Genomic DNA, 24,800 nt, shown 5'->3' with positions numbered 1-24,800 from the left:
AAGTAGAGATATGAGAAAGTGATTTCTAGTAAAGAAGTTGATTTTCTATTTGATGTGTTCATGAAGTAGAAAAAGAGAAGAAAAGATGGAAGTGTTGGAAACAAAGTGAAGATGGTGACAAAAGTGAGGAAGGAAGAGAATTAAAAGCAAAATAGTGAAATTCTAATAAAAGAGAGGTAAGTACTTCAAGAATTTTACTATACCTATTAAAATCTAAATATAAAATATGTAAAGATAGGTAAGTACTTCAAGAATTTAACTTAAAAATATTTGTGTTATTATTTAATTTGAAATAGTGAAGATATCCATTTACTTTCAATTTCAAGTAAATTAATTTTGTGTAATGAAAGTATATAATAAGGGATTAAATTGTAAAGTGTACAAAATTTAATGTGTAGAATATAATATTATGAATAAGTGCTTAAATGAAGTATTATATGGTAGTGAGTTAAATTTAAAGTGATATTGAAGTGGATTTATAGTGATTATGAAATTTCATCTTTATAAGGACTAAATTGTAAAATAATCAAAAGTGACTATGTTTACTAAAATATTGTAATGAAATGTTTAAATAAAGAGATATATGGGAGTGAAATGTATTCTAAAGTGAGAATAAAGTGATTGTTGAATTATTTGTTAGCAAGAATTAAATTGGAAATATTGTAAAGTTAAGTGTAATGAAATTTATGTAAAGAGGACTAAAATTAGAAGTGTGAAATAAAAGTACTTGAATTGAGAGTTTGAATGAATTTTTATGATAGTGAATTGAATTCTAAGTGAAATTAAAGTGATAATTTAATGAATATTGATTTTCATGAAAATAAGGACTAAATTATAAAGAATGTAAAGTTTTATATGTTATTAATTAATAAGTGGTAGCGATGAAAATGAAAATATAAGTGCTCAAGTAGATAAGGTATGAACATGTTGGATATAGATGACATGTCATTAGGAAACTTTCAATGCATATAGTGATTGTGGCACTTTGGTGCAAATCAGTGATAGAGGCACTTCGGTGCAACTTAATGATAGTGGCTCTTCGGAGCATTTCATTGATTCTGCGCTTTGGTGCATTCCAGTGTTTTCTTTTCCACATATCCTGCTTGCCCAATTAAGTCTACTATGAGCTAAACGAAAAGTGTTAGGTGAAATCAGTAGTGAATCGTTATGTAACACCCCCATACCTGACCCAATCGCCGAGTTAAGGCATCAGGATGTCACATTCGTTGCTGAAGCAACTACTGAAATTTTAGATCAATTTATCTTATTATTTAATTAATGTAGATCATTAACTAATTTTAGTAATAATTGAATTTACGATAGAACTAATTATGAGTTAAATGAGCTCATTAAAACATGATATTCAATTAAAGATAACAAAGTTTATAAAGTTGACACAAATATTAAAATTTGACAAATAAGACCATTGGAGGACTTGCACTTGCAAAATTAGTTTACCCACTTTATGTATATTTCATATTTATTTCTAAATTGTGCCAATCAATTTAATTCTTCATAAAATTTTAACAAAGAATTCACATCAATTAACAATTATGCACTTATTATGTTATCAATTCGTTTAAACATACTCATATGTATCAATCATTCCATCACCTACAATCATTTCAAACATTTCAAGTTCATCTATTATATATATATATATATATATATATATATATATATATATTCATATATTTTTCCTCCTCCTCCTCCTCCTCCTCCTCCTCTCCATTCCACATCCTTTATGTATATATTTGTTAGAATCTTTAGCTTTTAGTATATAACATGCTTATATGTAACATTATCTATAATTCTACTATTTATTTATATATGTATTCATATAAAAGTTGTCCACTTGAGTCATAGTCACTAAATTATTTATATCTTTAGTTACAGAATTCTAAATTAAGATCCACTTAATGTTTTTGAAACTAGATTCAAATATATTTTTACCATAAAATTTCAGAATTTATAATTTAGCCAATAAGTACAGTAAAATCTTCAAATTTATCATTGTTCTGCTATTTGACAGCTTCGACCTTTCTTTAATAAAATTAATTATCTCTTAGTACGGGGTTTGGATGATGTTTAAATTTGTTTCTCTTGAAAATAGACTCATTAATAATTTAATAATATAAATTTGAACCCATAATTATTTTTTACAATTTTGATGATTTTCCAAAGTCAGAATAGAGGAACCCGAAATCAATCTGACATTGTCTCACAAAAATTCATATATCTCATAATATGAAATTCTTTTTCTTAAACCGTTTATTCTATGTAAAACTAGACTCAATAGGATTTAATTTCACACTTTAATTAACCTCTAATTAAATTTCTACAATTTTTGGTAAATTTTCAAAGTCAGACTACTGCTGCTGTCCAAAACTATTTTAGTGCAAAATGTTGATAACCAAGTTTATAACAACCTCCTTTCCTTTCTCTACAATATTTCTCATCACTTCCTCTTATTTCCCTTCACTAACATATCAAGAACATACAACCTTATATAAGAAAACTCTACTTTAACATCATTTTCATGATTTTTCAATAATATCAAACTTAAAAATATATTGAAATCTTGATGTTCTTACCTTGTCCTATTGATTTCAATCTTTAACTTGATTTTTTCTCTCCTCCAACTTCCATTTTCTTGAATCCAATGTGATTTTCTTGTTCTCCATAGTCTCCTTATCACTTTTCTCTCTTGGTGATTATGAAAATTTCTTGAAATTTTAGGTGAAAATGGTGTGTTTTTGGTGGAAGGACCAAATTGTAAAGATAACAAAATTTTCTTCTTCTCTCCCCCTCACTCACGTTGGAAAGATGGGAGGATTCTCTCTTTTTTTTCAGCTTCTTCTCCTTTATACTAGCTATTTATAATAAAATATTAGTAAAATATCTCATTAAAATATTAATAAAGTAATATTTATCTAATTAAATAGTTATAAAATATCATCAAAATATCTCTAACATCATCATTGCCTTCTAGAGTTCTCTCTCTTTTTCTAATTGATTATTTTGCCCTTCATGATCTTTTAAAATTTCATCCTTGAATCATCACTTAATTTGGTAAAATTATGATTTAGTCCCCGATAATTCTTTACCTATTCAATTTGGTCCCTACATGCCAATTCCATATCATAGTAAATTGAATTATTTTCACTTTTGGTCCTTCAACTTTCTTATTTTTCCACTTTGATCCCTAAATTTTAAATATTTACACTTGAGCCAAAAACTTTTCACATATTTACGATTTAGTCCTTACTTTAAATCTATATACTAAAACCTAATTTTTAATTATTATTTTAATACTCCTCAATATTCTCTTTTATCATCTTCATATCATTTTCTCATTTTATCGAGAAATCAATTATACATCATGTCATGCTTCTTGATTTAACTCTCTTTTGATATCTTGCAACTTTCATTTTCTTTGATCTTATACCTTATTTCACTAAAATTTTATCTAATATTATTTACGACCAATGGGGTTTTGAGGATGTTACACTTTAAGTGAAACATAGTAAGATTGCAAGTGGAAATGAGCATTTAATGAGCATTTAATTAAATTCATTATGTTATATTTAAAGCATTGATATGTTAAATTTAATTAAGGTAATGATAAGTTTAATTCTTGATGTACTTACTAAGCTTTTATAAGTTTAACGCGTTATTTCCCAACGCGTATGTGGTAAAGGCTCAAATTGAAGCTTTAGAGTGAAGATCAATCTCAACTCATCACATCACATCTTAAAGCTTAGAAGAGGGTATGTTGTTGATCTTTTGGTAATAGTTTATGGCATGTACGTAGGTTTCAACCAAGCATGTATGTGAAGATTTCTAGTGGAATCATTTGATGGACTTTGAGCACCTCGTTAACTTTGCAAACATAGTTATATCTGATTGAGTTTTAAGTTGAATTATGTGATGTTTAAGGTTGGAAATAGGTAAATATGAATGATATGTTTGTTGAATTGGTTGAAAAGTGCTAAACAAGTATTGATTTAGGTGTTGTAAATTGAAAAGTATGGTTTTCATGAAAACAGAGCACACATCACGACGAGCCAAAGTCAATGAATGACATTGCGACGTGGAATTCTCAAAGTTGCAACGTCAACTCGATAGATTGAAACTTTATACTTAAGTCCTTGAACAACTAACAATTAGTAAGAGAGTCTGACCCAATGATCAAGTTGGGTATGGGGTGTAATATATTATATAATACGTCAGCTCGAGTTTGACCCAATCCATTTTCTAAATTTTGTAATATATTATATTATTTTACTTTTTATATATTATGTAATTTTATAATACCTAAAAATTAAATTTATAGTAATATATAATACTATAATGTAAATATTGAAAAAATTAAGTTGGGCATATATAAATTTTGATAAATGAAAAAATTAAAGTATTAAATTTTAAATTAAAAAATAACATAAACTTATTTTTTTTTAATTAAAAATATGGGTGGGTCTAAAATGGGTTTAGATTAGCTATTTATAAATATAGTTGGGTTTGTGCAAAATTTTAAACCTATTTTCCGAGCCATCCGGGTTTGGGCAAACATAAAGTATGTTAATATCATGATAAGCATGACTAGAACTAGGAGAGAAAATTTTTCAATTTTAATATAAAAATAGACTCATTCGATTTTTCGGTTTCAGTTTAGTCAGGTGGGGCGGGTTGGTCGATTTTGACCTTTATTTAATTGATTAATTGGACCAATTATCAGTTTTTGAATTTCGAAACTGAACCGATCGAAAAATGACTTATTTTATATTTTTAAATTATTTAAAATATATTTATATTTTATAACATATAATAGATATATAATCATATAAACTCAACCCAATAACCCAAAGTCAGTTAACCAAAAAAATCAACCGAATCAAAGTCGGTTCCGTTTGATCGATCTTCTCAACTAAAGTCGGCCTGATCAGTTTTCTCATGTCAAAGTCGATTCGAAAAAACTGATCGAACTGATCAATTAAATCGGTTGTTACCTAAACCCAACTCGACCTAATTCACGAACACCTCTATTATGGATCATCAAATATCAAAAAAATATCTTTATTCAAAATATAATTTTTTTTAAAATAAAAAATAAAAAATTGAATCATGATTCATGACCCAAATTAAAATAACATAGCTTTATAGTACAAGAATTACAATATCTTATCTTTTGGACGTCCCTTCATTAATCTAATCTAATCTAATCTAATTCTAGTAATATCTTATCAAACTATGTATCAAAGAAAATATCTTATTCAAATTAAATATCTTTTTAATGAAAATCAAATTAATTTTTTTAATTTTAAAAAATATGAAAACTTTAATCTAGTCATATTATAATAATTTGAACAAAGAAAATTTTCTCTAATATATTATCAAATAAAATAAATCTAAAATTTAGCTCAATTGATTCATGTGATTGTTTTCAGAAAATGACATTCAACATACATAAGATTTGGGATTCCGATATTCAAAGTCCCTAACTTGATCTTATATTGCAACCTTATAACTCACTCTAATATAACGCAAAATCAACAAATTGAATCGAAAATTAACTTAATTGATTCATACAATCCCTCTCAATAAAGTTGAGAAATAGACTCTCGTAAAAACCAAAAATCAATTTGAGCCATTGTGCTTAATTTAGCTTTGGTTCAATTCAATTTGATTTTAATTGATTTTTATTTAAATTTATTTAATTAATTTTTGTTTTCAGTTCACAAGATAACAAAATTATTTTTATTAATTTACAGTCAGTAATTTTAATTTTCTAATATTTCTGTAATATCAAAATAAATATATATAAATTAGTGAAATCCTTTTTCCTATCTCAAACAGGAAAATATTATATATATATATATATATATATAACAGAAATATATATAGTAAGACTTAATCAACAGTATAAAGATAAAGCAAAATGGAACCCACTTTACCTAAAACTATGACAAATAATTCAGTACTTTTTCAGACTTTTAGTAAATTATGCCTAATAATATTAAATTATTAATAAATTTACGTTTTAATCATTTAATTTTAAAAATTATTAATTTATTTAAAAAATTATTTAAAAACTAATTTATTAAAATCGCTTCTGAATAAATTTTATTCTAAATGTCGAAAGCTCTCATTTATCATTTTTTTATATTTTAGTTTTTTCATGTAATAACTTTAAACGTTATGAATCTATAAATTAAAATTCAAACAATTTTCATCTCTGATATCCGACATTGACCATTAAATCAACTTGAATCTAAAATATATTATTTACTCGTTGATGAATATTAACCTATAAAACCAATTTTCAAATTGTCGCTTGGTATTTACTAGTCGAAATTAAAAAAGAGAAAAAAAACCTTCCAGATGAGTGTAGTTATCATTTTTTGTCTTTTAAAGAAAAACACAGAGACACGCATAAATTCTCTCACTGTCCTCCATTTTCTTTCTACTTCACTATAATATTTTTTCTTCAATGTCTGTAATTACATGTTCTTTTCCAGTTAATCTTCCTTTTAGAACATCGAAACCACATGTGAACAAGATCGTGATGCTTCAAAACAACCAAGTTCCTTGTAAGAAATCACCGGAAATTCAGATCAGTGGTTTCTCCAACAACAATAAGGTTGAACAAAAAATGATCAGTTTTTTCTTTTTGGGGTATTTTCGGCCATTGTTTTCCGACCAGAAAGTGAGAAACATGATGTGGTTTGTGTGGTTTTTTTGACAGGTTTTTGAGGACAAAGCTTTGGGTGTAATATGTTACAGAGATGATAATGGTGAAATAGTTTGTGAAGGGTATGATGAAGGTCCTCGTTTCATTTCTCCTACTCTTTTTCATCATAGGTAAGTATATAAAACTCGGATTGTGTTCCATCGTTGTCGAGTTGAGCTTGAGTTATTTAGAATAAGCTTGAATTATGGTCATCATTGTAAAGTTGAGCTCAAGTTTGATTGATTACAAATGAGCTTAAGAGCTCGGGTTTTGACTTTAAAAAAAGCTTGAGTTCTAGTAATTATTGTAAAAGTCGAGCTCGACCTAGCTTAGCCTCTTAAGTAGGGATCATGGTAGGGGAGCTTTTTCAAAAATTTTGAAAATTTTTTTTACACCTCAAAATTTGTCAAGAATTTGATTTTTTTTTTGTAAGTTTTTATTAAACCTACCAACATTTTTTAGAAATTCTCATCAAATCCTTTAAAATTTTTAAAAAATTTTAATTAAACACTCCCAAATTTCAATGACCGCCACTGCTATTAAGAGAGTCAGATCTTAAGTTGATACTAAAAAATTTATAATTCAATCTCAACCCCGCTACAAAATTTCTAGTTCCACTCCCAGATATAGCTCATTTTTTACTATACTTAAATGAGATTAATCAACCAAGCTTGAGGAGTTATATTTTGTACTCAGCCAAACTCGAAGTTTGAAACTGATATTCAATGGAACTCAATCTGACTCAATTACACATGTTTTAGTTACTCTGATTTTAATCTATAATAGTTTATCTTTTTTGGCAAATGTTAAAATGAATGCAGAGATGCAGAGATCCTTGATCTTCTTCGAGAACGATGGATTCAAATTGTTAATAGTGGAGGCTTCAAAAACCCTAAAGATGGGGTTTCAAACTTCAAGGGGAATGGTTTTAACAAATTCCTTTAGTAAAAACCCTAGCTCTTATATATATACACATACTTGTATGCATATTATATAGCAAAAAAACAACTCCGTTATATATATATTTGTATGCATATTATATGGGACACGGATATTCCATAAAAAAATTAAAAAGATTGGAGAATTAAAGCTAAGAGCTCCTTTTGAGGTTGAATGTATGATCTTCAACATTGGATTAGGAGAAAAAGAAACTCAAATTTAATTTGTTTGGTAATTATTTGAGTCGAGCTTGAGCAGCTCAAGCTATCAATCAAACCGGATTTGAGTATCGCAATACTCGATTCAATTAATTGAACTTTTCATTTTAATATATTTTTGTGTTATGAAATTACATTTTTGTCCTTGTTATATAGAAAAGGTTGAAGTGTAAACGAGCTCGAGCTTAATGCAAACGAGCATAGTTGAGCTTGAGTTGTGAAAGTTAATAAATGAGCTTAATCGAGCTTGAACCTAAACAATTCAATTAAGTGTCGAGCGGAGATCGAGTTTGAAAATTAATGTTAGATGAGAGCAGAACTATGTGTTACTGTCGATTTTGGTATATGTCGACGGTTAAGAGGGCTGAAACCGTCAAATAACCATTTAAACTCTATAAATCACAGCCATTCAATCCCCATGTTGTTCGGATCCTTTTTTAAGTTTTTTCATGTGATCTTTCAAAGGTTTGATCCTCAGTATATAACGAAAGACAGATATTTTTAGAAAAGTGAAGAACCGGAGCAAGAAAACCCGAACCCGAATCATCCAGAGCGGTTTGTATAACTAGATTGACCTAATAACCAGACCCATCAGCAATGGTATAATTTATATATATGAATCACAAAAGAATCTAATTCACTGATCCATTTACATGGTGGAATGCTAAAATTATAAGATCAAAAAAATTTCATGCAGAGATCATCAAAATTTGGAACTCTGATAGAAATTTCTGTCTTATAAAAAAAAATCCCATGCAACTTTCCTAAAAGAATAATTATAATTTATTGTTTTTTTGTGAGAAAAAATGGAAATCAATCATGTGAACAAGGGGGGGAAAAGAATCAAAGATATGAATATACACTCACAGATTTGAAGAATCACTTAACCGAGGTCCGGATTTGCCCATTCTCTTCACCGGTATCCGACCCAGGTTTTCTTGGCATGGTAGAAGAAGACCATTGATCGGGGATCATCAGGAAATAAGTCGACATTGCTTTCCGGAACCTTTTCTTGTATTGTTTCGGTGAAATTACGGTTGGTGCTGCATTCCTTGGCCCGCCGAGGATGCCGGAAGCCTTCACCCAAGTTTCGAGATGCTTGTCCCAGGTATACTGCCTCATGAAATCAATGATTCCGAGAACTAACTCGTGCTTCTCTTCGTCGATTCCGACCAGTAACGAGTAATCCATCACATCACTTGACTGCAAAATCAAAAAGAAGAGAAAAATAATGGATATAAACATGCACCATGCGAATGGATCTCCTGGAATGTTAAGAACATCTTCGGGGGGACAAGCATACAAGAAAAGATTGAAAACTTACCGCAAGAAAAGCAGTGTCATTCCAGACAGCTCTTTCCAACAACCGCTTTGCTTTATTACCGACAAAAATAGGGGAAGTCGGCATTGATTCGATAAAGTTCTGATCAAGCAAAACTTTGTTGCTTCCACTTGTATCGGGGTTATAACGAGATCTTGAAGATCCTTTGAGATCGTATAGCCTCGTGCAGGTTCTTCGAAACAAAAGATTCTCCATAGCCAAAACATCAATTTTTGTTTCTTTCCCGCCTTTAAGATGCTTTGTAGTAACCTTCAAGAAAAATAAAAGTAGACAAAATAATTATTCCGGCTTCGGTAAGCAATGAACATATATTAACAATTATAATATGTAGCATTAAAACATCTGAAGTTAAACAAACACCTGATAAATACCGAGAATCTTTGCAAGGCATGTCGGACTTCTAGAACTAATTGATTCAGATAAGTACTTAAAATATCCAGGGGCAAATTTTATAAACGATTCCAACTCTGTCTTCGTAACCTGTTTAATGATAAACCGATCATCCAAGGTCTTTGCAAAGAAGACATTGCTCTTGCCACCCTGAGCACCCCATTTCTTACACCGACTCAGGGACCGTATATAATCTAGCTCTGATGGGCAACACATTCTTCTTAATGCTTCAAACCCCTTTGCGTAATAGCAAGTGACGGTATATTTCACTTTATCAGCTGACCCGTCATCTCCGAAGGAAACCTGGACATGCAAAGCCTTTGTACGGGAGAGTGGGTCCATAATCAGGCTACGAGATCCAGAACCGTCGTCTATTGAACTGAAACTTTGATGGGGATCAAAGGTCGATTCATCAACAGAAAGGAAAGACCGAAGAGTTGATGAATCTGCAGATACGGAGGTAGTTAAATCCCCACTGTCTTTATGTCTATCCCCATTGTTGCTTACCTGAAAATGATACTCAGGTGATGCTAGTGCATATGATATCATACTCGTGGGCTCATCATTGTAAACCGGAATAACAGTGTCATTAACACCCAAAGGTAAAAGCAGTCTAGCCCCATCTTGCATTTCCAACTCTCGAAATGATGAAACATAGACTGGATCATACTCGCTGAATGTATCAAGCTTTGAAGCACTTCCTAAGAAGTTTTTGTTCAATGAACGGTAGAAACTTAAGAATGGCATCGTTAACCAGCTTATCGAGTCTTCCAAATTTTCTGAACCTCTAGTGGACAATGAAGGTGAAAAAGAAAAAAGAGCCTTTGGCACGATCTTTCCTTCGGAATGGTTTTCCAAATTCAACCTCTCCGTTGCTGTGCCTGCAGCAGCAGAATCAGAAAGATCACATGAATCTTTCTTACACAATACAACCGTTTGTTGAATTTCCCCGGTCCAAGCAGCGTCAAGGGTATCAGACAAGTTTTCTATGACAGGAAAGTGGCCTTCAGATAGGACTCGACGAACAGTTGCAGTAGGTTTCTCACAGCCCGATTGGTCATACATGCTCTGACTAGCAGAAAGACTACCATACTCTTCAATTCCAAGACTCAAATCTCCACTTACGTCCAGTTCTCGTTGGATCACGTCCGACTTATCAGCATTGCCATTTAATTCTCTTTGGTCAGATCCCCTATCAAGCTTTTCATCCACAGGAGACAAGTCACAGCATTCGGAACCTTTTCCATGCTCCAACATGTCCACATCTTTGAGCTTCTCATCATCAGTTACAGATTTCTCCTTGTGTCCTGAAATCAAATTGCCGTAATTGTCCTGCGGCCCGCAATTTTCTAAATTTGTTGCAAAAACCAGGCGATGGTCCCACATATAAGATTGGAAAAGTAATTGCCGCCGCAACCAATTAAGTTCAAGAATGTCAATAACAGGCTGCCCTTTTCTTACTTCCCTATTCAAAGCCTTTTGCAATGATTCCTAAACCAAATATGAGAGAAATAAAAAACCGGAAAATATAAACAGCAATGAAAATTAGACATTTGTTTTTCAGTTATAGAAGTTTTCCAACAGAAGTAATGGAAATCTAACCATACATGGTCAACATAATCACCGGCAATCCGGCTGTTTTGCTAAAGTAAAAAATATATAATACATAAAGGAAGTCTTACCTGGAATTCGAGTTTCTCCTTTTGTAATATCCCTTCTAGTTCAGCAATTTGATTCCTCGATTCTGGTGATTTCACGGTACTATTAGGTGCCCCTTTGCTGATTTTCTTTTCAGCTATTTGATTTAAGGATTTGAGTACTTCAGAAAACAGATGCTCAGCCCGGTCGACCACCTATTTATAATAACAAAAAAAATAAACAAATGAAGTGAGATCTAAATCAGCTTCTTTAAGAAACCGAAACCGAAACCGAAACTGTTAATCCTTGCACCTTATCTTTCTCCTTTTGTATCCACTCCTGAATCTCGTAGTCAAACTCAAGTTTCGGGGGTGGAAGGTACACCGAATGTACATCAATTGATGCATACCGGAAGCAAGCAACCATTCTCCCAAATCTACAAACAAGTTTGCATGAACAAAATGATTGATTTCAACTTGAGAAAACATGCGATAATGATTAATGACACAATGTGATGCATTATACTTATGGGTCAAGAGCCAGCACGAAAGCTGGTTTTTGTCACATATTTACAAGGGCAACTATTTGTACTCGGATATGGCATTCAACTGATAATGTAAAAGCAAAAGGAAATTACCCATAGAAACGAAGACAATCTCTATGTAAAGAATGGCCGCAACTTGCAACCCGGCTTGCTGCAGCATGGTTTGAAAAACTAAGCTCCAAAAACTTCCCGAAAGATAAACCCCAAGCAGCATCGGACATCACCACCCTCAGCGTAGCCGGAGGAAAACCATTGGTTCTTGGACATCGCAGGCATCTATGCCACATCCAAATCTTTCCAACTCTTTCACCAGGTAGGAAAACGTCGGTGAGTTTTTTAACGGATATGGTGAGGGTTCCTTGCCGATGAGTATAGCAATGAACGTGAGCTTCTGAAGGCATGTCACAACAATGGCATTGGTAACTCTGAAAGATCAGTAATTTCTTTAGTTTCAAGAGAACTGCTGCAGTGCATATGATCAAATATATATAAAAGTGGAAAAGAGAGACTTTACCTGATCGAATAAATGATCCCGCAAAAACCGACCCAAAGGTTTATCGAAACTGCCATAGTACTTGATCCGAAACAGATGGGATCTTTCGCAGACAGTCCCTTTCCATGCACATCGTGATGATAAAGAAACCAAAATGCTCTGATTGTCAGAGGGTGTTGGAGGAAATTCTTCTTTTATTGGTTTTGGCTCCTGGGATTGGTTGTTACAGTTTTGACTATCATGATGCACTGATGATGCCTCCGAAAGACCAGATTGAATTTCAACTGCTGTGCTACAATTCTCTTGGTCAATGTGTACTGTAGAATTGTTTTGTGAAGAATTTGACAGCCCGACACGATTATTACTCATAGTGGCTGACTCACTTTTGTTAACAAAAGATCCCATAGTCGACGATTCTTTGGGACCAGTATCAGTTTTCTTGGAAAAGGAATCTAAATTAACTTTCTCGGTAGTGGATTGTGCAGATGGCAAGCTAGAACCATTAGATAAACAAGTTTGTGCAGCTTCTTTTGGCAAAGCACGATTAACAACCGAGAACGGAAGATTTAAAGTGGGAATACTGTTAGCTCTTTGCAGATCACTACCATGTGGAGGTTCCTGGGATGTTTCATTGGCCGGAACAGTGAAACCAGGAAATGTTGATATGGACCTCGCAATAGTTGGTGGTTTATCAAGAAGTGTCACAGTAATGGGAGAGCTAAAAGAGGAATCAGGAAGAGAGGCTCCTTCATCGGCGAGAAATGATGTCTCCAGAGCCAAGTGATAAGCGGCAAAAATTCCATATTGGATAACATGCTTGACTTTCTTCAATTCATCTCCATTTGCACCCCGAAGTAATATCTGAAGCAAAACATTTACAAATTCGGTTAGACTAAAAAATTAGACCTGCAACAGCTGAAAAACAAATACATTAATGTCTTCCATTTCGGTTTGGTTTCAGTTAGTGTTGATTACTTACAGTGAAACCCAATGGCTTTCGGCAGCCTTCAAAATACATTAAGGTCTTCGCCAATTTCTTCCCTCTTTGTCCGGCAGAGCCAAGATCTTCAAAGAACCTCTCGACATGAAATTTTTCACAGTAACCTAGTTTCTGAGAAGAGAGATGGTCGACCGAAGGGACTATTTGAGCACCAGTGCATCGAGCAATGCGTTCTAACAATGACCTTTTGATATTTAGAACAAGTGATATGTCTTCCTCAAGGAGATATTCCTGGGCATACCGAGAAACTGATTTCTCTACCAGAAGGATATTTGGTTTATGCGCATGTATCTTCGCTACAGCCATCTTCAAATGGTCTTTTTCCTGGTTTAATGACATCAAAAAATATATAACATAAGGACAAAATAATAGTAGCTTACAGAAATAAAAAATTGATATATCGTAAACAGAAAGAAACATATAAACATGAAAATACCTGCTTCAACAAAGTATCGAAACTTGATAATTGGTTGGAGACCCGCTGGTATTCGAGAGCTCCACCAAGGATCAACAACCGAGGCTTCTCTATTTTTGAATTCATTCGTCGATGAGCAACATTTTTCTTGCAAACAACTCCTTTGACAACCATACTATAAGAAACATCACAAAACTCAGAAACAGAAAAACGGAGTGTCGAAAATTATTGCAATAGTATATCTGGAAGCAGTCTTAGAGGTCATCTCAGGGTCTATACTAATTTAGATTCTAATTCATTAGGGAAAAAAAATCAAAAAACAGATTGGATGGAAACAATTGTTATATTGTGTAACATTTACCTCTCACGACGACATCCAGAAGCTATGCATTTCACTTTAACATATCCACCGGGATCCATCCCTCCCCCTTGGCTCTTATCAGGCTTCAAAAGCGTGGCAGCTTCCCACGAAAGAGCAGTGATGATCTCCAACCAACTCTCCCTGTCATTTTCATCACCCACAGGAAGGCACTCGACTTGTAAAAGTTGAGCTACCAAAGCCCGGAAATGTCCATCAACTATACTCTTCACCGCTTTCTTGTGCTCTTCTCTCGATCTATCTTTAATCCGAGACTCCCCACTACCGAAGCTACCCGAGCTGCGCATGTATCCCCAATCTCCTGTAACATCCACATCATCATCATCATCATCGAACAGAAGAGCTTCCCTCTCGTCTTCTTCGTTTTGGGGTTCAGGAGGGAGCCAAAGAAGTCCATTATTCTCAAAATCTACAGGCTCAGTAGCATATAAAGCCGATGACATTTCACCTTCATCACCAACGTCGGGTTCATCTTCCTTCACAATCTGTGATATTCCTTCTAAACATGGTGAAGGGAGACTATGGTCAATTGGAGAACAGCTTAAATTTTTTGAGTCATTGTTTTCACCATCGGGATGAAATGCATGCGACTCATCATTGCTCGTCTCATCAAAGCCGATAGGACTACAATAGCCACTATCTTGAGAGAAATGCTTTGACTCGGAATCAGACAGATATATGCTGTATTCATCGTCGTCGTCGTCGTCATCATAATCACTCCTGATGCCAAACAAAAAGCAAGCAACAATAAGTGATTGGAATAGAACACTAATACCTTGTTTTACTCAACTCTCCAATAAATCCTATTGGCTACTGGTTTCTGGTTTCCTGTATTCTATTCGATAGACAACCCTGATAAAAAATGACAGATTACAGAGTGATGCACAAACACATGCAAACTCAGATGTCTATACAGATTTAAGTTCTGTTTGATCGATAGAAAAACCTGAAAATTTTTAAGAAATGCAATTAAGAAGGTAAGATTCCATACCTGTCTGACAAAAGTTCATAGTTTGAAGATGGATCTTCTACATCCATCATAAGATCATCACTTGTCATTGTTATTCTCTTGCTGGATCTATCCATGCTTCGATTCATAGACAGTTGACGAGGGCTGGGAATAGACCTCGAATGAGACAGATATGGAACCGAGCCAAGACTATAGCTACTGCTATAATTAGATTTAGTGCTCATAAAGCTAGCAGTTGACGGTGAAGAGCTAATATCCTCATCGAGCTCTTGCACTTCATCATCGATAGCATTTATGCCCTGCTCCCATTGCTTGAAACAATAATTACATACCCGAAGTTGCTCCCTCTCTTCTTGGAGAATACTGAAGTCATCCAATGGCGCAGGAACCGAGTTTGTTGTACACTTGGCACAGAAAACTCGGCCACAGAGTCGGCAATGGTGTCTACGGTTAAATAATGTGAACTGAGAATCACATTCATAGCACACCCTGCAGATATGATCAGGCATCCAAAAATCCCTCGACACATTATCAGGCTCGGATCGCCAAGGGAGCCATGACTTAACTAAACTAACTAGCTCAGAAATCGTCTTGCTAGTGGCATCCATCTTTAAACTATCCTAATGCCCCTGCTCATTAAGGTAGCTCCATTTGAAAGTCAAAACAGGCCATAAACAATACAGCATGCAGTTCAATCCGAAACGAAGCCACAATCCCACCAAGTGCAACCATCGAAAATCAGAAATTCTAACAATCAAGAACCGACTATTATGCCTACCGATCAACCTATCAAAGTAATTCATACTTCTCCATCTCAACTACGTAAGAACAATCGAAACCCCGATTCTACTATTTGAACTTTGATCAAATGCTGATCCAAATCAATGCCTGGCAACACAATCTACTCTAGAATTCAACTAAAATGGCATTGAAAAATTTGACATAAATCACAATTAATTGAACCTCAAAAAGGGTAAAATACTGATCCTATCACTAAAATATACGATCAAAACACGCCTTTTCTCATGAATCAACTCGATGCCCGTCATTCAGAAAACAATCCTAAAAATTAAAACAAAATCCCATCAAAATAACACTAATAAAAATACATTTCTAATAACCAAATAAACAAATCTATGCACAATTCAGGTTTAGATATATGAAACAGCATTACCTCAAATCCCAATCAATCAACGATCAATGAAGCATCCAGCCTCCAGATTCTAGCCACGTACGCAAACAGACCGTTACAAAGCATTCTTAAAAAGCCGAAAAAAAAAAACCCAGAACCCAGAATGCGATTCGTTATGAAGAAATCAATATAAATGATGAAATTATTGATATTTGATTATGAAAATCTCGTTTTCAATATTAAAAAAAAAAACCCAATAATTTTGTTTAAAAAAATTCTATCCTATCTGTATATACATGCAAGAAAATCTTTTGATAATTATTTTATCTAATCTAAATATCTAAATCTACAAAATTCAGTAAAATTTTCCTTTTCTTCCTATAAAATTAATTATTAAAAAATCCAGTAATTCTATTTAACAAAATTGTATCAAAACAACCGGAAAAAAATCTTATGCACTGTATTTCTGTATATATGTGCAAGAATTTTTTTTGGTAATATATTTTATCTAATCCTAATATCTAAACCTACAAAATTGAGTTCATAAAATAATCCTTTTTGTTCTTTTTTAAAAAATTGTTTGAAACTGATGATTCTATTATTTTGTCCCTTTTAATTTAGTCCTAACATAATAATTAATTTTCAAAAGACAAAACTGGCCTTTAAAGAATTTTTAAGAAAGAGACAAAGATTTTATAATGATGTTGACAGCTCATGGCATTTTAAAAGAGGTTAAAATGTGCTATAAGTCCTTTTACTTTATTTAATTTAGAATTTAGTCCCTATAATTTATTTTTAAGAATTTAGCCTTTTTACCTTTTTAAATTTCAAAATTCAGGTTCAATTGTTTGATAATATTTATTTACTTTTGTTAAATTTGTTGTTGTACCATTTTGAAATAAAAATTCATTTAGTAACTATGTAACTAAGTAGTGGTAGATCTTAGTGTTAAGTTCGGATAGCTAACTAAATTTTTAAAATTTTGAGGGTTTTAATGAGAATTTTAAATAATTTTGGCAGTTCTAATTAAAACTTTCAAAATTTTAGAGGTTTAATTAAAATTTACAAAAAATTTGAGAAGTCTAATTGAAATTTTAAAAAAAATTAAAGATTTAATGAGAATTTAACAAAAGAATTTTAATCGAGTTAACAATTAGACTGGCATTTTAAATCTAAAAATAAAGGACTAAATTTTTAAAATAAAAATATAAAACTAAAATTTAAAGTTATACAGACTTATAGGATTTTTTTTTTTACCTATGAGAGATTATGAGATAAAACTTGAAAGAAATTCACGACGTTGAATTTTAAATAACATTTTAATAAATCTGAAAATAATTAAACGAAAATGGATATTTGTTTTATATTTAATATTTTAATAAGAAATTAAAATCCCGTGTATTACACTGGATAAAAATTAGTATTATATATTATATTACAGGTTAAATAAAGAAATTATAAAGTTCATTTCTATATTGCAATTTTTTTACACGTGTTACTCTCTATTGACCGAAAATCGGACACGCAAGATCAATTACTGATCGAAACGTCAATCATCAAATATTACTCTACAACTTAGCCAATTAATAAATAAAAATAAACAATGCAAATCAAATCGAATAAATAATCAATATTAAAACTATAGGATTAGAATTTTATCTAATGTGCTAGTTAATTGATCTATTTTCACCAAGTTTATTCTAACAGAGTTGATTATTAACTAGGGGAACTAAAATTCCCTTAATTCAATTCCGGGTAATTTAAGAACTATTTTAATCTGACTATTGAGCTATATTCTTATGCCAATAATGCAGACCAATTTGATTAAGAACTACCCCAATTATGGCTACCCAAGGTAATCAAGTATATTCTTATCTTAATTACGAATCACAGGTTGGCTGATCTTATTAAAATCAATAGTTATTCATTCTAGACCTAAAATGAAAAGTCTTCTTCCAATTTTTTTAAGTTTTGTCAAACTACTATCTGACCAAACTATATTATCAAAGATAGACAAGAACGAATAAATAATCTGAACTCTATATATTAACAATAAAAAGAGATGGAAATAGATAACATTCAATTAATTAAGCATGAAATCTATTGCAACATTAGAAGAGAGATTTAGTTCATGGAGAATTTGGATAACATCTTAAAATCAAAACAATAACTAGACATAATAAAAGGAAACAAGAAGGAAAAACGATGGAGAAACTCTGTCTTCTCGTTGGAATCCATCCGTCAATTCTTGATGCATGAAAGCTTGGGTTCTTCCTCCTCTTTTTTCTCTTCTCTCATCCTTTTTGGTTTCTTTCTTCTTCTTTTATAACCCCTAAAAATCATTAACTTTTAAAAACTATCAAGTATATGCATCGCTCCAACGAGAAATCTTTCCATTGGAGCGAAAAGTTGTCTATTTGCTGTTGTCGGAGCGGAGACATTTTCTGTTGGAATGGAAATCTACTTATGTCAAGCTATTATTTCTCATGCTTTGTTGGACATATACTGAATAAAAACACATCGAAAACTAGTCAGATTTAACACTACAAATATATAATTAACTTAAAACATCAATGAAATAAAATTTTTAAAATCTAACAAAATTAAATTATAAAATAAATTAAAAATCCTAAAATCCTACTAAAATAAGGAACAAATAACTCTAAGGCCCCCTTTGGATGCAACTAATCCCTTAATGCGTTCAGATTCCAAGCCAAATTTTACTCCAACATATGTTTGGATAACACTCTAGTTAAATTTTAATTGCACAGGAGCCTCAACTGCAGTGAGGAAACTAAAACCTAGTGAAAGTGGAAAAAGTCTACTTTACCCATTTCATTTGTATTTGTTTTTAATTAATAATTTCTTAACATTTTTAATATTTATTTTAATACAAAAATTATGTTAATAACTTTTAATGATTATTATTTAAAATAAATATGATTTTTTTCTAATTATGAATATTGTTTAATAAGTTTTAATGACTATTATTTAAGATAAATATAATTTTGATATATATACTTAATATATATTTAATATATTTTAATTATTATTTAACATATATTTTTAAAATATTTTTTATTAATCAATGTAAATATAATTTTAATAAAATTTAATTATCTATTATATTTAAATACATATTTTCATCTAATGTCCGTAATAGTTATTTTCTATTCTCACATCACTGTTATAGCTGCGTTTGAATCCAAACACAGACCCTATGCTATTTCTAATCTTTTTGCTACAGTAACTAATCTCAACGCCACCTTTGTTTTTAACTTCACCGAAAGTAAACGCACCGCCCATCCAAACTAAGCCTAAGATATCAGAGCTTTTAGTCTCCATTTTAAGTTTTGGGACTAACTAGAATTTTAAAAGTTTTGAAAGTTTTAATGAGAATATTAAAATTTCTTTGGTAGGTTTAATTAAAACTTTTAAAAATTTTGAAGGTTTAATGAAAATCTAAAAATAATTGAAAGGTCTAATTAATTTTTTTAAAAACTTCAAAGATTTAATGAGAATTTTGAAATTTTTAGGAACTTAATTAAAATCTTAAAAAGCTAAAGATATAATTAAAATATTCTAAAACTTTGGGGCCTAAACGTCCGTTCGCCTCGTTGACTACGTTATAATTAATTTAAATTTAACCAATAAATTTATATTTTCACATTTAAAAAGTAGGAGAATAATATGAAATGAAACTTGAAAAGACTGACGAATTTGGAATTTAACGACCAAAGTATATAAATGTAATATTCTAATCAATATGAAAATAATTAAACGAAAAATGAAATTAAAATTTTAAAAGAAGAAAATATTTTATGTGAATGGTCTAAAATTTCAATTTAAAATTTGAATAAACTATAAAAATAGTCACTTTTGTTTACCTCAGATTATATTTTAGCCACTTATATTTGAAATGTTACATTTTAGTCACTTATGTTATCGTTTTGTTACAAAATGATGACTCTACCATTAAGCTCCATTACCTCCCTAATGGTAGTCCTATGTGGCAGTCCAAATGGGTTTTAAATGCCAACTTGGATGTCTTGCGTGGCATTCCAAATTAAATTTATTTAATTAAAAACATATTTTCATCCCAATAACTAGACATTCAAGTTGGCATTTAAAACTCATTTGGACTGCCATGTAGAACTGCTGTTAGGGAAGTAACGGAGTTTAATAGTAGAGTGATCACTTCGTAACGAAATGATAATGTAAGTGGCTAATGTAACATTTCAAACATAAGTGACTAAAATGTAATATAAGGCAAACAAAAGTTACTATTTTTGTATTTTACCCTTAAAATTTTATAATATGTCGTCTCCATTAGATAGTCACTGTTCTCTCAGTGGCTTTGCTCTGTGCAAAATGTTCAATAACCGTAGTGATGGAGAACGAAGTACCTGCCGTCCTAAGCCTTGAGTCGACGCTTGATGAGCTAGAAAATCCGCCGCCTGGTTAACCTCCCGAAATATGTGTTCCACCTTTACCAGCCACTCTCGATTCAGTAAAGAAACTGCTGCTCTACCACCACCTCTATCTTGCTTATCCCGCAGCAACTTCACAGCAGCCAAGCTATCAGATTCCTACACAACCTGGCCTAAAACCCATCTCCCAAGCAAGCGTCAGTCCATCATATATCCCCCATAGCTACGCCTCCTCAGCTGTGATGCGTCCATTCGAGTAACACCAGCCACCCATTTGCCACAATGATCACGCAGCAGTCCACCTGAAGAAGCACATCGAACCACCTCCATCCATGATATTTTTCCTCCAATGCCGACTAGGATCCGAAAATCAACTTGGATTAGGACTCGCTTCATTATTACATTATTACTTTCAACCCTTATATATATATATATACATATGATAATTATTTCCTTTCAATTTTCTTTTTTATTATAGTTAATCGCATTGCAACCATTGTGTTGAATTCAAAAGCATATTTCACCGTTGATTTTAATTTCACCACATTAATATTTGTTACTAGTGTTACAACAACTATTTTAATCTCCTGTTACAATATTTATTTTTACCGCTAAAATATCTAAACTTATCCCACGACTATTTATAATCTCATCAGATCCAACTTCACCTCTAGGGCATTAGAAAAGTCTTAACCTTGATGTATATATATAACTAATTACCTAGATTAGAAAGGTAAATTACCAAATCCGAAAAAATGTGAAATTTAAACACATTCATTATTGACACTAAACAGCTTTAGTTTCACACCATAACTTAATTGGTATAATGTTGGATTTAATTTTCAACATTTACATTTTTTAATTTAGCCCTTATTCTTTTGTTTAAGTTAAATTTGACTTTATTTTACCTTCAACATTTTAAAAGAGTCAAATTTGACCATCAATTTTTCAAAAGAACATAATTGTCTAACTAAAATGTTAAAATTTTAAACATGACAATTTTCATGGCAATCCACATGTGCTTCATGCTATTTATTTTAAATTTTTCTTAAATTTTTTTATTTTTAAATAAATTATTGATTGATATGACATACATGACAAATAATGTCATGTCAATAGCATGAAGTATACATGGATTGTCACATGATTTGTCATGCCAACATTATTAAAAATTAATGTTTTACTCAGATTTGCTTTAAAAAACAATTTGACTCATTTCAAAAGGTTGATGGTTAAACATAATTAAGAAAAAAGGGCCAAATTGATAAAATATGTAAATATTCGAGGATAAAATTTAACCTAATATGTGGTTTTATTTATTTATTTATTTATTTAGTGGCTACAAATTTTCCCCAATTTATAGCCAATCAATGAAAAGAAAAAAGAAATTACATTTCCCTCTATAAGAACCCTAATCTGCCATTGTTGTCCAATAATTTAAAAAATAAATAAAAACTCTTTCAACATATCCCCACCTCTTCGATCGCCGAAATTCCCCTCTTCCGTTTCGTTCCTTCCCCAATCTCTTAGTAACAGTCGTTTTCAAGATCCCAAAAAGAATAAAAAAATTCAGGCTTAATTCATATGCTGTATAAATTTGCGGCCTTTTCGACGGCGTGTTACGTTAAATATAGAGAGATTTAAAAAGATCGGTTTTTTCAACGGAATATTCGATCATGGGGTTCCTGCAAAAACTATGGGACGAAACGCTAGCCGGACCGATGCCGGAAAGCGGCCTCGGAAAATTACGAAAGTACGATTCGTTTTCAGTGAAACGATCATCGCCTTCGCCGGATCATTATCATGATGATTATGATTATGAGAATAATAATAATAATAATGGTAAGATGATGATAACTAGGAGCATTACGATTCTTAGGAGCAACTCTGGTTTTAGAACTATGGAGTCGGGTTCGGCTCCCGGTTCTCCTCTTGGGTCTAGTACTCCTGCGACACCATTGTCACGTAAGTTCCATTTTCTTAACCTCCAATTGTTTAAATTTGGTTAAAATATACCATAAGTCCTCATAATATCTTAAATTTAGAATTTAATCATACTTTTATTTTTAAGAATTTGATTCTTCTACTTTTCAAATTTCAAAATTCAGCTCTAATTTTTGACAATGTTAACAATTAAAATGTGAATTTTGAAAATTTGAGGAAGGGCTATAAATGAAATTATCCCACTGAATTGTCCCCTATCTATCCTCTTTGTTTATGCCCACTTTTTCTCGTTTTAAGGTTAAAGTGTAATTTTATCGTATAATAATTTATAAGTCTTTTCTACCGATTGGATTTGTCTCTAACATTAAAAATCTATTTAAACTTTTGTTAGAATCTAGAGATAAACAATACATACTCCGTTTGAGGTTACACCTCAATAGCCCTTGCTGTTAATCCCCTAATATGTACCTAAGACGTGTTATATATGTATATGGGTGCAGCAGGGACACCAGGTGGGGATTTAAAGAGGTTCATGAGAAGAAAATCGTCAGCTGAAGGCTGAAGCACTTGATTCCGTTGGCCCCTTAAGTCACTGTTTACCATGGGTGCGTTCTCTCTCTTTATCTTACCTTTTGTGCTTTAAAATCTTTTTAAAATTTATAAATTATACTCATCTTCCAAAAATAGAAATACATAAAACATTAAATATTAACTGTATAGGCGAGCTAGATGAATTTAGGCTAATCATTTTTAAATATGGATAAGATTTAATAAAATTTTAACACATATTTTAGAGCGCTCAAATTTAAACTATTATGTATGGTATTGATGTTACATGAATCCAAACCGAGTTATCTCTTTAAGGGTATTCATTGATTTTCGTGTAGTCTGCCATAAGACTAGTTGAGAAAGGCAAAGGAGAATAAGAGTTAATTGCACAAAGCATCCTTAAATTATGACCCTCAATTTAAATTGGTTCTCAAACTTCAAAATGTTGAAAAAAAGAAGATGAAAAAAAAGGTAAAATGTTGTCTTATTAACTTTTAAAATTAAAACTAAAACTAAAGTAAAAATGGTTAAATTAATTAATTATGGTTTTTTAATTATAATTTTGTGTTTTATTTTTATAATAACTTTTGTTAATTTGTGTTTGATATTTTAGGATTGTGATTAAGTGCTTTGGAACGTTGAGAGAGAAGAATATGACGAATTTTCTTTTGAAGAATCAATACATATATATATGTGTGTATATATATAATAATAGATGGGTTTTAACGGTGAGATAGTTTAGGTGATTGGATCATTAGCAATCCCAACCGTTAAATCACTTCTTCTTTTTTTCCTTTTTGGAGTTCTTGAGAGAGGAAAAAAAACAATTCTTTTTTTCTTTTTAAGGTCTTTTGCACATAATATTTTTATATGATTTTCTAATCTGTGTATATTTTAATCCTCTTTCAATGAAACTTTTGTTAATTTGAAGTTTTTTAAATTATGTATTTCCATCCTTATCAGCAAAATTCTTTGTATTGATTAGGTGAACAAAATTGATTTAATTTAAAAATTAATTTTTTACTGAATTTTGAATTAATTGAATTAACTTATTTAATTGTTCTTTGAATCAATTCAATAAGTGGTTTGATTTTCGAATTCTAGTCGAGTTGTAATTTACAACTCAAATAACATATTGACTTAAATACCTTTTAAGTTGTCTGGCAGCTTTTAAAATAAACAAATTGTTCCCCTAAAATATACATAATTTATATTTTTCCCAAAATTTAATAAAAATATAAATAACTTAAAATTTATATAAAATGTTAAATTATATTTTTTAAAAGAGTTTTCAAATATATATGGTATTAAATTTATGCTTTTTAACTTACATTTTAGTCATTGTTAACAAGATTTTAATATCGTCATTTTAATTATTTTAGTTTAACTTTAATAAATTTATTTGACTCGACTTGAATTTCATTTTATTCAACTCGATTCAAAAATTTTCAAATCAAATTAAGATGACAAAATAAGACCTGTTAATTCGACTAACTCAAAATTTTTCACAATCAACTCGATCAAATGCTCACCTCTAAATTGATACACATTCATAAGTTAAAAAATTGGACATCATGTAAATAAGATATGACCTTGATTTAATTTATTACATTAAAATTATTTAATTAAAAATAAAAGAGAGGGATCCTCTTAGTGTAAAATTGACTTTTTCTTTTGCATATTTACA

At 31.3% G+C, this 24,800-nt stretch overlaps 3 protein-coding genes across 4 annotated transcripts; 2 read left to right on the top strand and 1 right to left on the bottom strand.

Annotated features, from left to right (window-relative positions):
- Positions 1–6,396: 6,396 nt before the first annotated feature.
- LOC105798998 (uncharacterized) lies at positions 6,397–7,844 on the top strand. 2 transcript variants are annotated; one of them, XM_052621365.1, is made up of 3 exons: positions 6,397–6,640; positions 6,746–6,813; positions 7,552–7,844. In XM_052621365.1, exons 1-3 carry the CDS (start codon positions 6,491–6,493, stop codon positions 7,673–7,675), a joined length of 342 nt encoding a protein of 113 aa, XP_052477325.1. In that variant the 5' UTR covers positions 6,397–6,490; the 3' UTR covers positions 7,676–7,844. The 2 variants fall into 2 exon arrangements, with proteins under 2 accessions (XP_052477325.1, XP_012484754.1); XM_012629300.2 differs by having other exon boundaries at positions 6,405–6,640; positions 6,746–6,861.
- An 809-nt stretch (positions 7,845–8,653) lies between these two features.
- On the bottom strand, positions 8,654–16,380 carry LOC105798997 (1-phosphatidylinositol-3-phosphate 5-kinase FAB1B). Its single transcript, XM_012629299.2, has 12 exons — positions 16,233–16,380; positions 15,080–16,120; positions 14,071–14,808; positions 13,731–13,884; positions 13,274–13,618; positions 12,316–13,155; positions 11,895–12,226; positions 11,570–11,693; positions 11,302–11,472; positions 9,590–11,110; positions 9,212–9,478; positions 8,654–9,090 (listed from the first exon to the last, which is right to left on the bottom strand). Exons 2-12 carry the CDS (start codon positions 15,664–15,666, stop codon positions 8,767–8,769), a joined length of 5,403 nt encoding a protein of 1,800 aa, XP_012484753.1. The 5' UTR covers positions 15,667–16,120; positions 16,233–16,380; the 3' UTR covers positions 8,654–8,766.
- Positions 16,381–22,296: 5,916 nt separating this feature from the next.
- LOC105798996 (dormancy-associated protein homolog 4-like) lies at positions 22,297–23,126 on the top strand. The gene is made up of 2 exons (XM_052621221.1): positions 22,297–22,585; positions 23,065–23,126. Exons 1-2 carry the CDS (start codon positions 22,297–22,299, stop codon positions 23,124–23,126), a joined length of 351 nt encoding a protein of 116 aa, XP_052477181.1.
- Positions 23,127–24,800: the final 1,674 nt, after the last annotated feature.

Source organism: Gossypium raimondii, chromosome 9, assembly GCF_025698545.1.
Source record: "Gossypium raimondii isolate GPD5lz chromosome 9, ASM2569854v1, whole genome shotgun sequence".
In the NCBI taxonomy this organism is placed as follows: domain Eukaryota; kingdom Viridiplantae; phylum Streptophyta; class Magnoliopsida; order Malvales; family Malvaceae; genus Gossypium; species Gossypium raimondii.
This window is presented reverse-complemented; position numbering and strand designations above follow the sequence as displayed.

Excerpts from the sequence above, each read along its gene's own strand:
- LOC105798996 (XM_052621221.1), top strand. The coding sequence starts at position 22,297 with ATGGGGTTCCTGCAAAAACTATGGGACGAAACGCTAGCCGGACCGATG. Across the intron at positions 22,586-23,064 it reads TCCTGCGACACCATTGTCAC|CAGGGACACCAGGTGGGGAT; the intron begins GTAAGTTCCATT and ends ATATGGGTGCAG.
- LOC105798998 (XM_012629300.2), top strand. The coding sequence starts at position 6,491 with ATGTCTGTAATTACATGTTCTTTTCCAGTTAATCTTCCTTTTAGAACA. Across the intron at positions 6,641-6,745 it reads GTTTCTCCAACAACAATAAG|GTTTTTGAGGACAAAGCTTT; the intron begins GTTGAACAAAAA and ends TTTTTTTGACAG. Across the intron at positions 6,862-7,551 it reads CCTACTCTTTTTCATCATAG|AGATGCAGAGATCCTTGATC; the intron begins GTAAGTATATAA and ends AAATGAATGCAG.
- LOC105798997 (XM_012629299.2), bottom strand. The coding sequence starts at position 15,666 with ATGGATGCCACTAGCAAGACGATTTCTGAGCTAGTTAGTTTAGTTAAG. Across the intron at positions 13,619-13,730 it reads TCGATACTTTGTTGAAGCAG|GAAAAAGACCATTTGAAGAT; the intron begins GTATTTTCATGT and ends TCATTAAACCAG. Across the intron at positions 13,156-13,273 it reads GAAAGCCATTGGGTTTCACT|ATATTACTTCGGGGTGCAAA; the intron begins GTAAGTAATCAA and ends GTTTTGCTTCAG.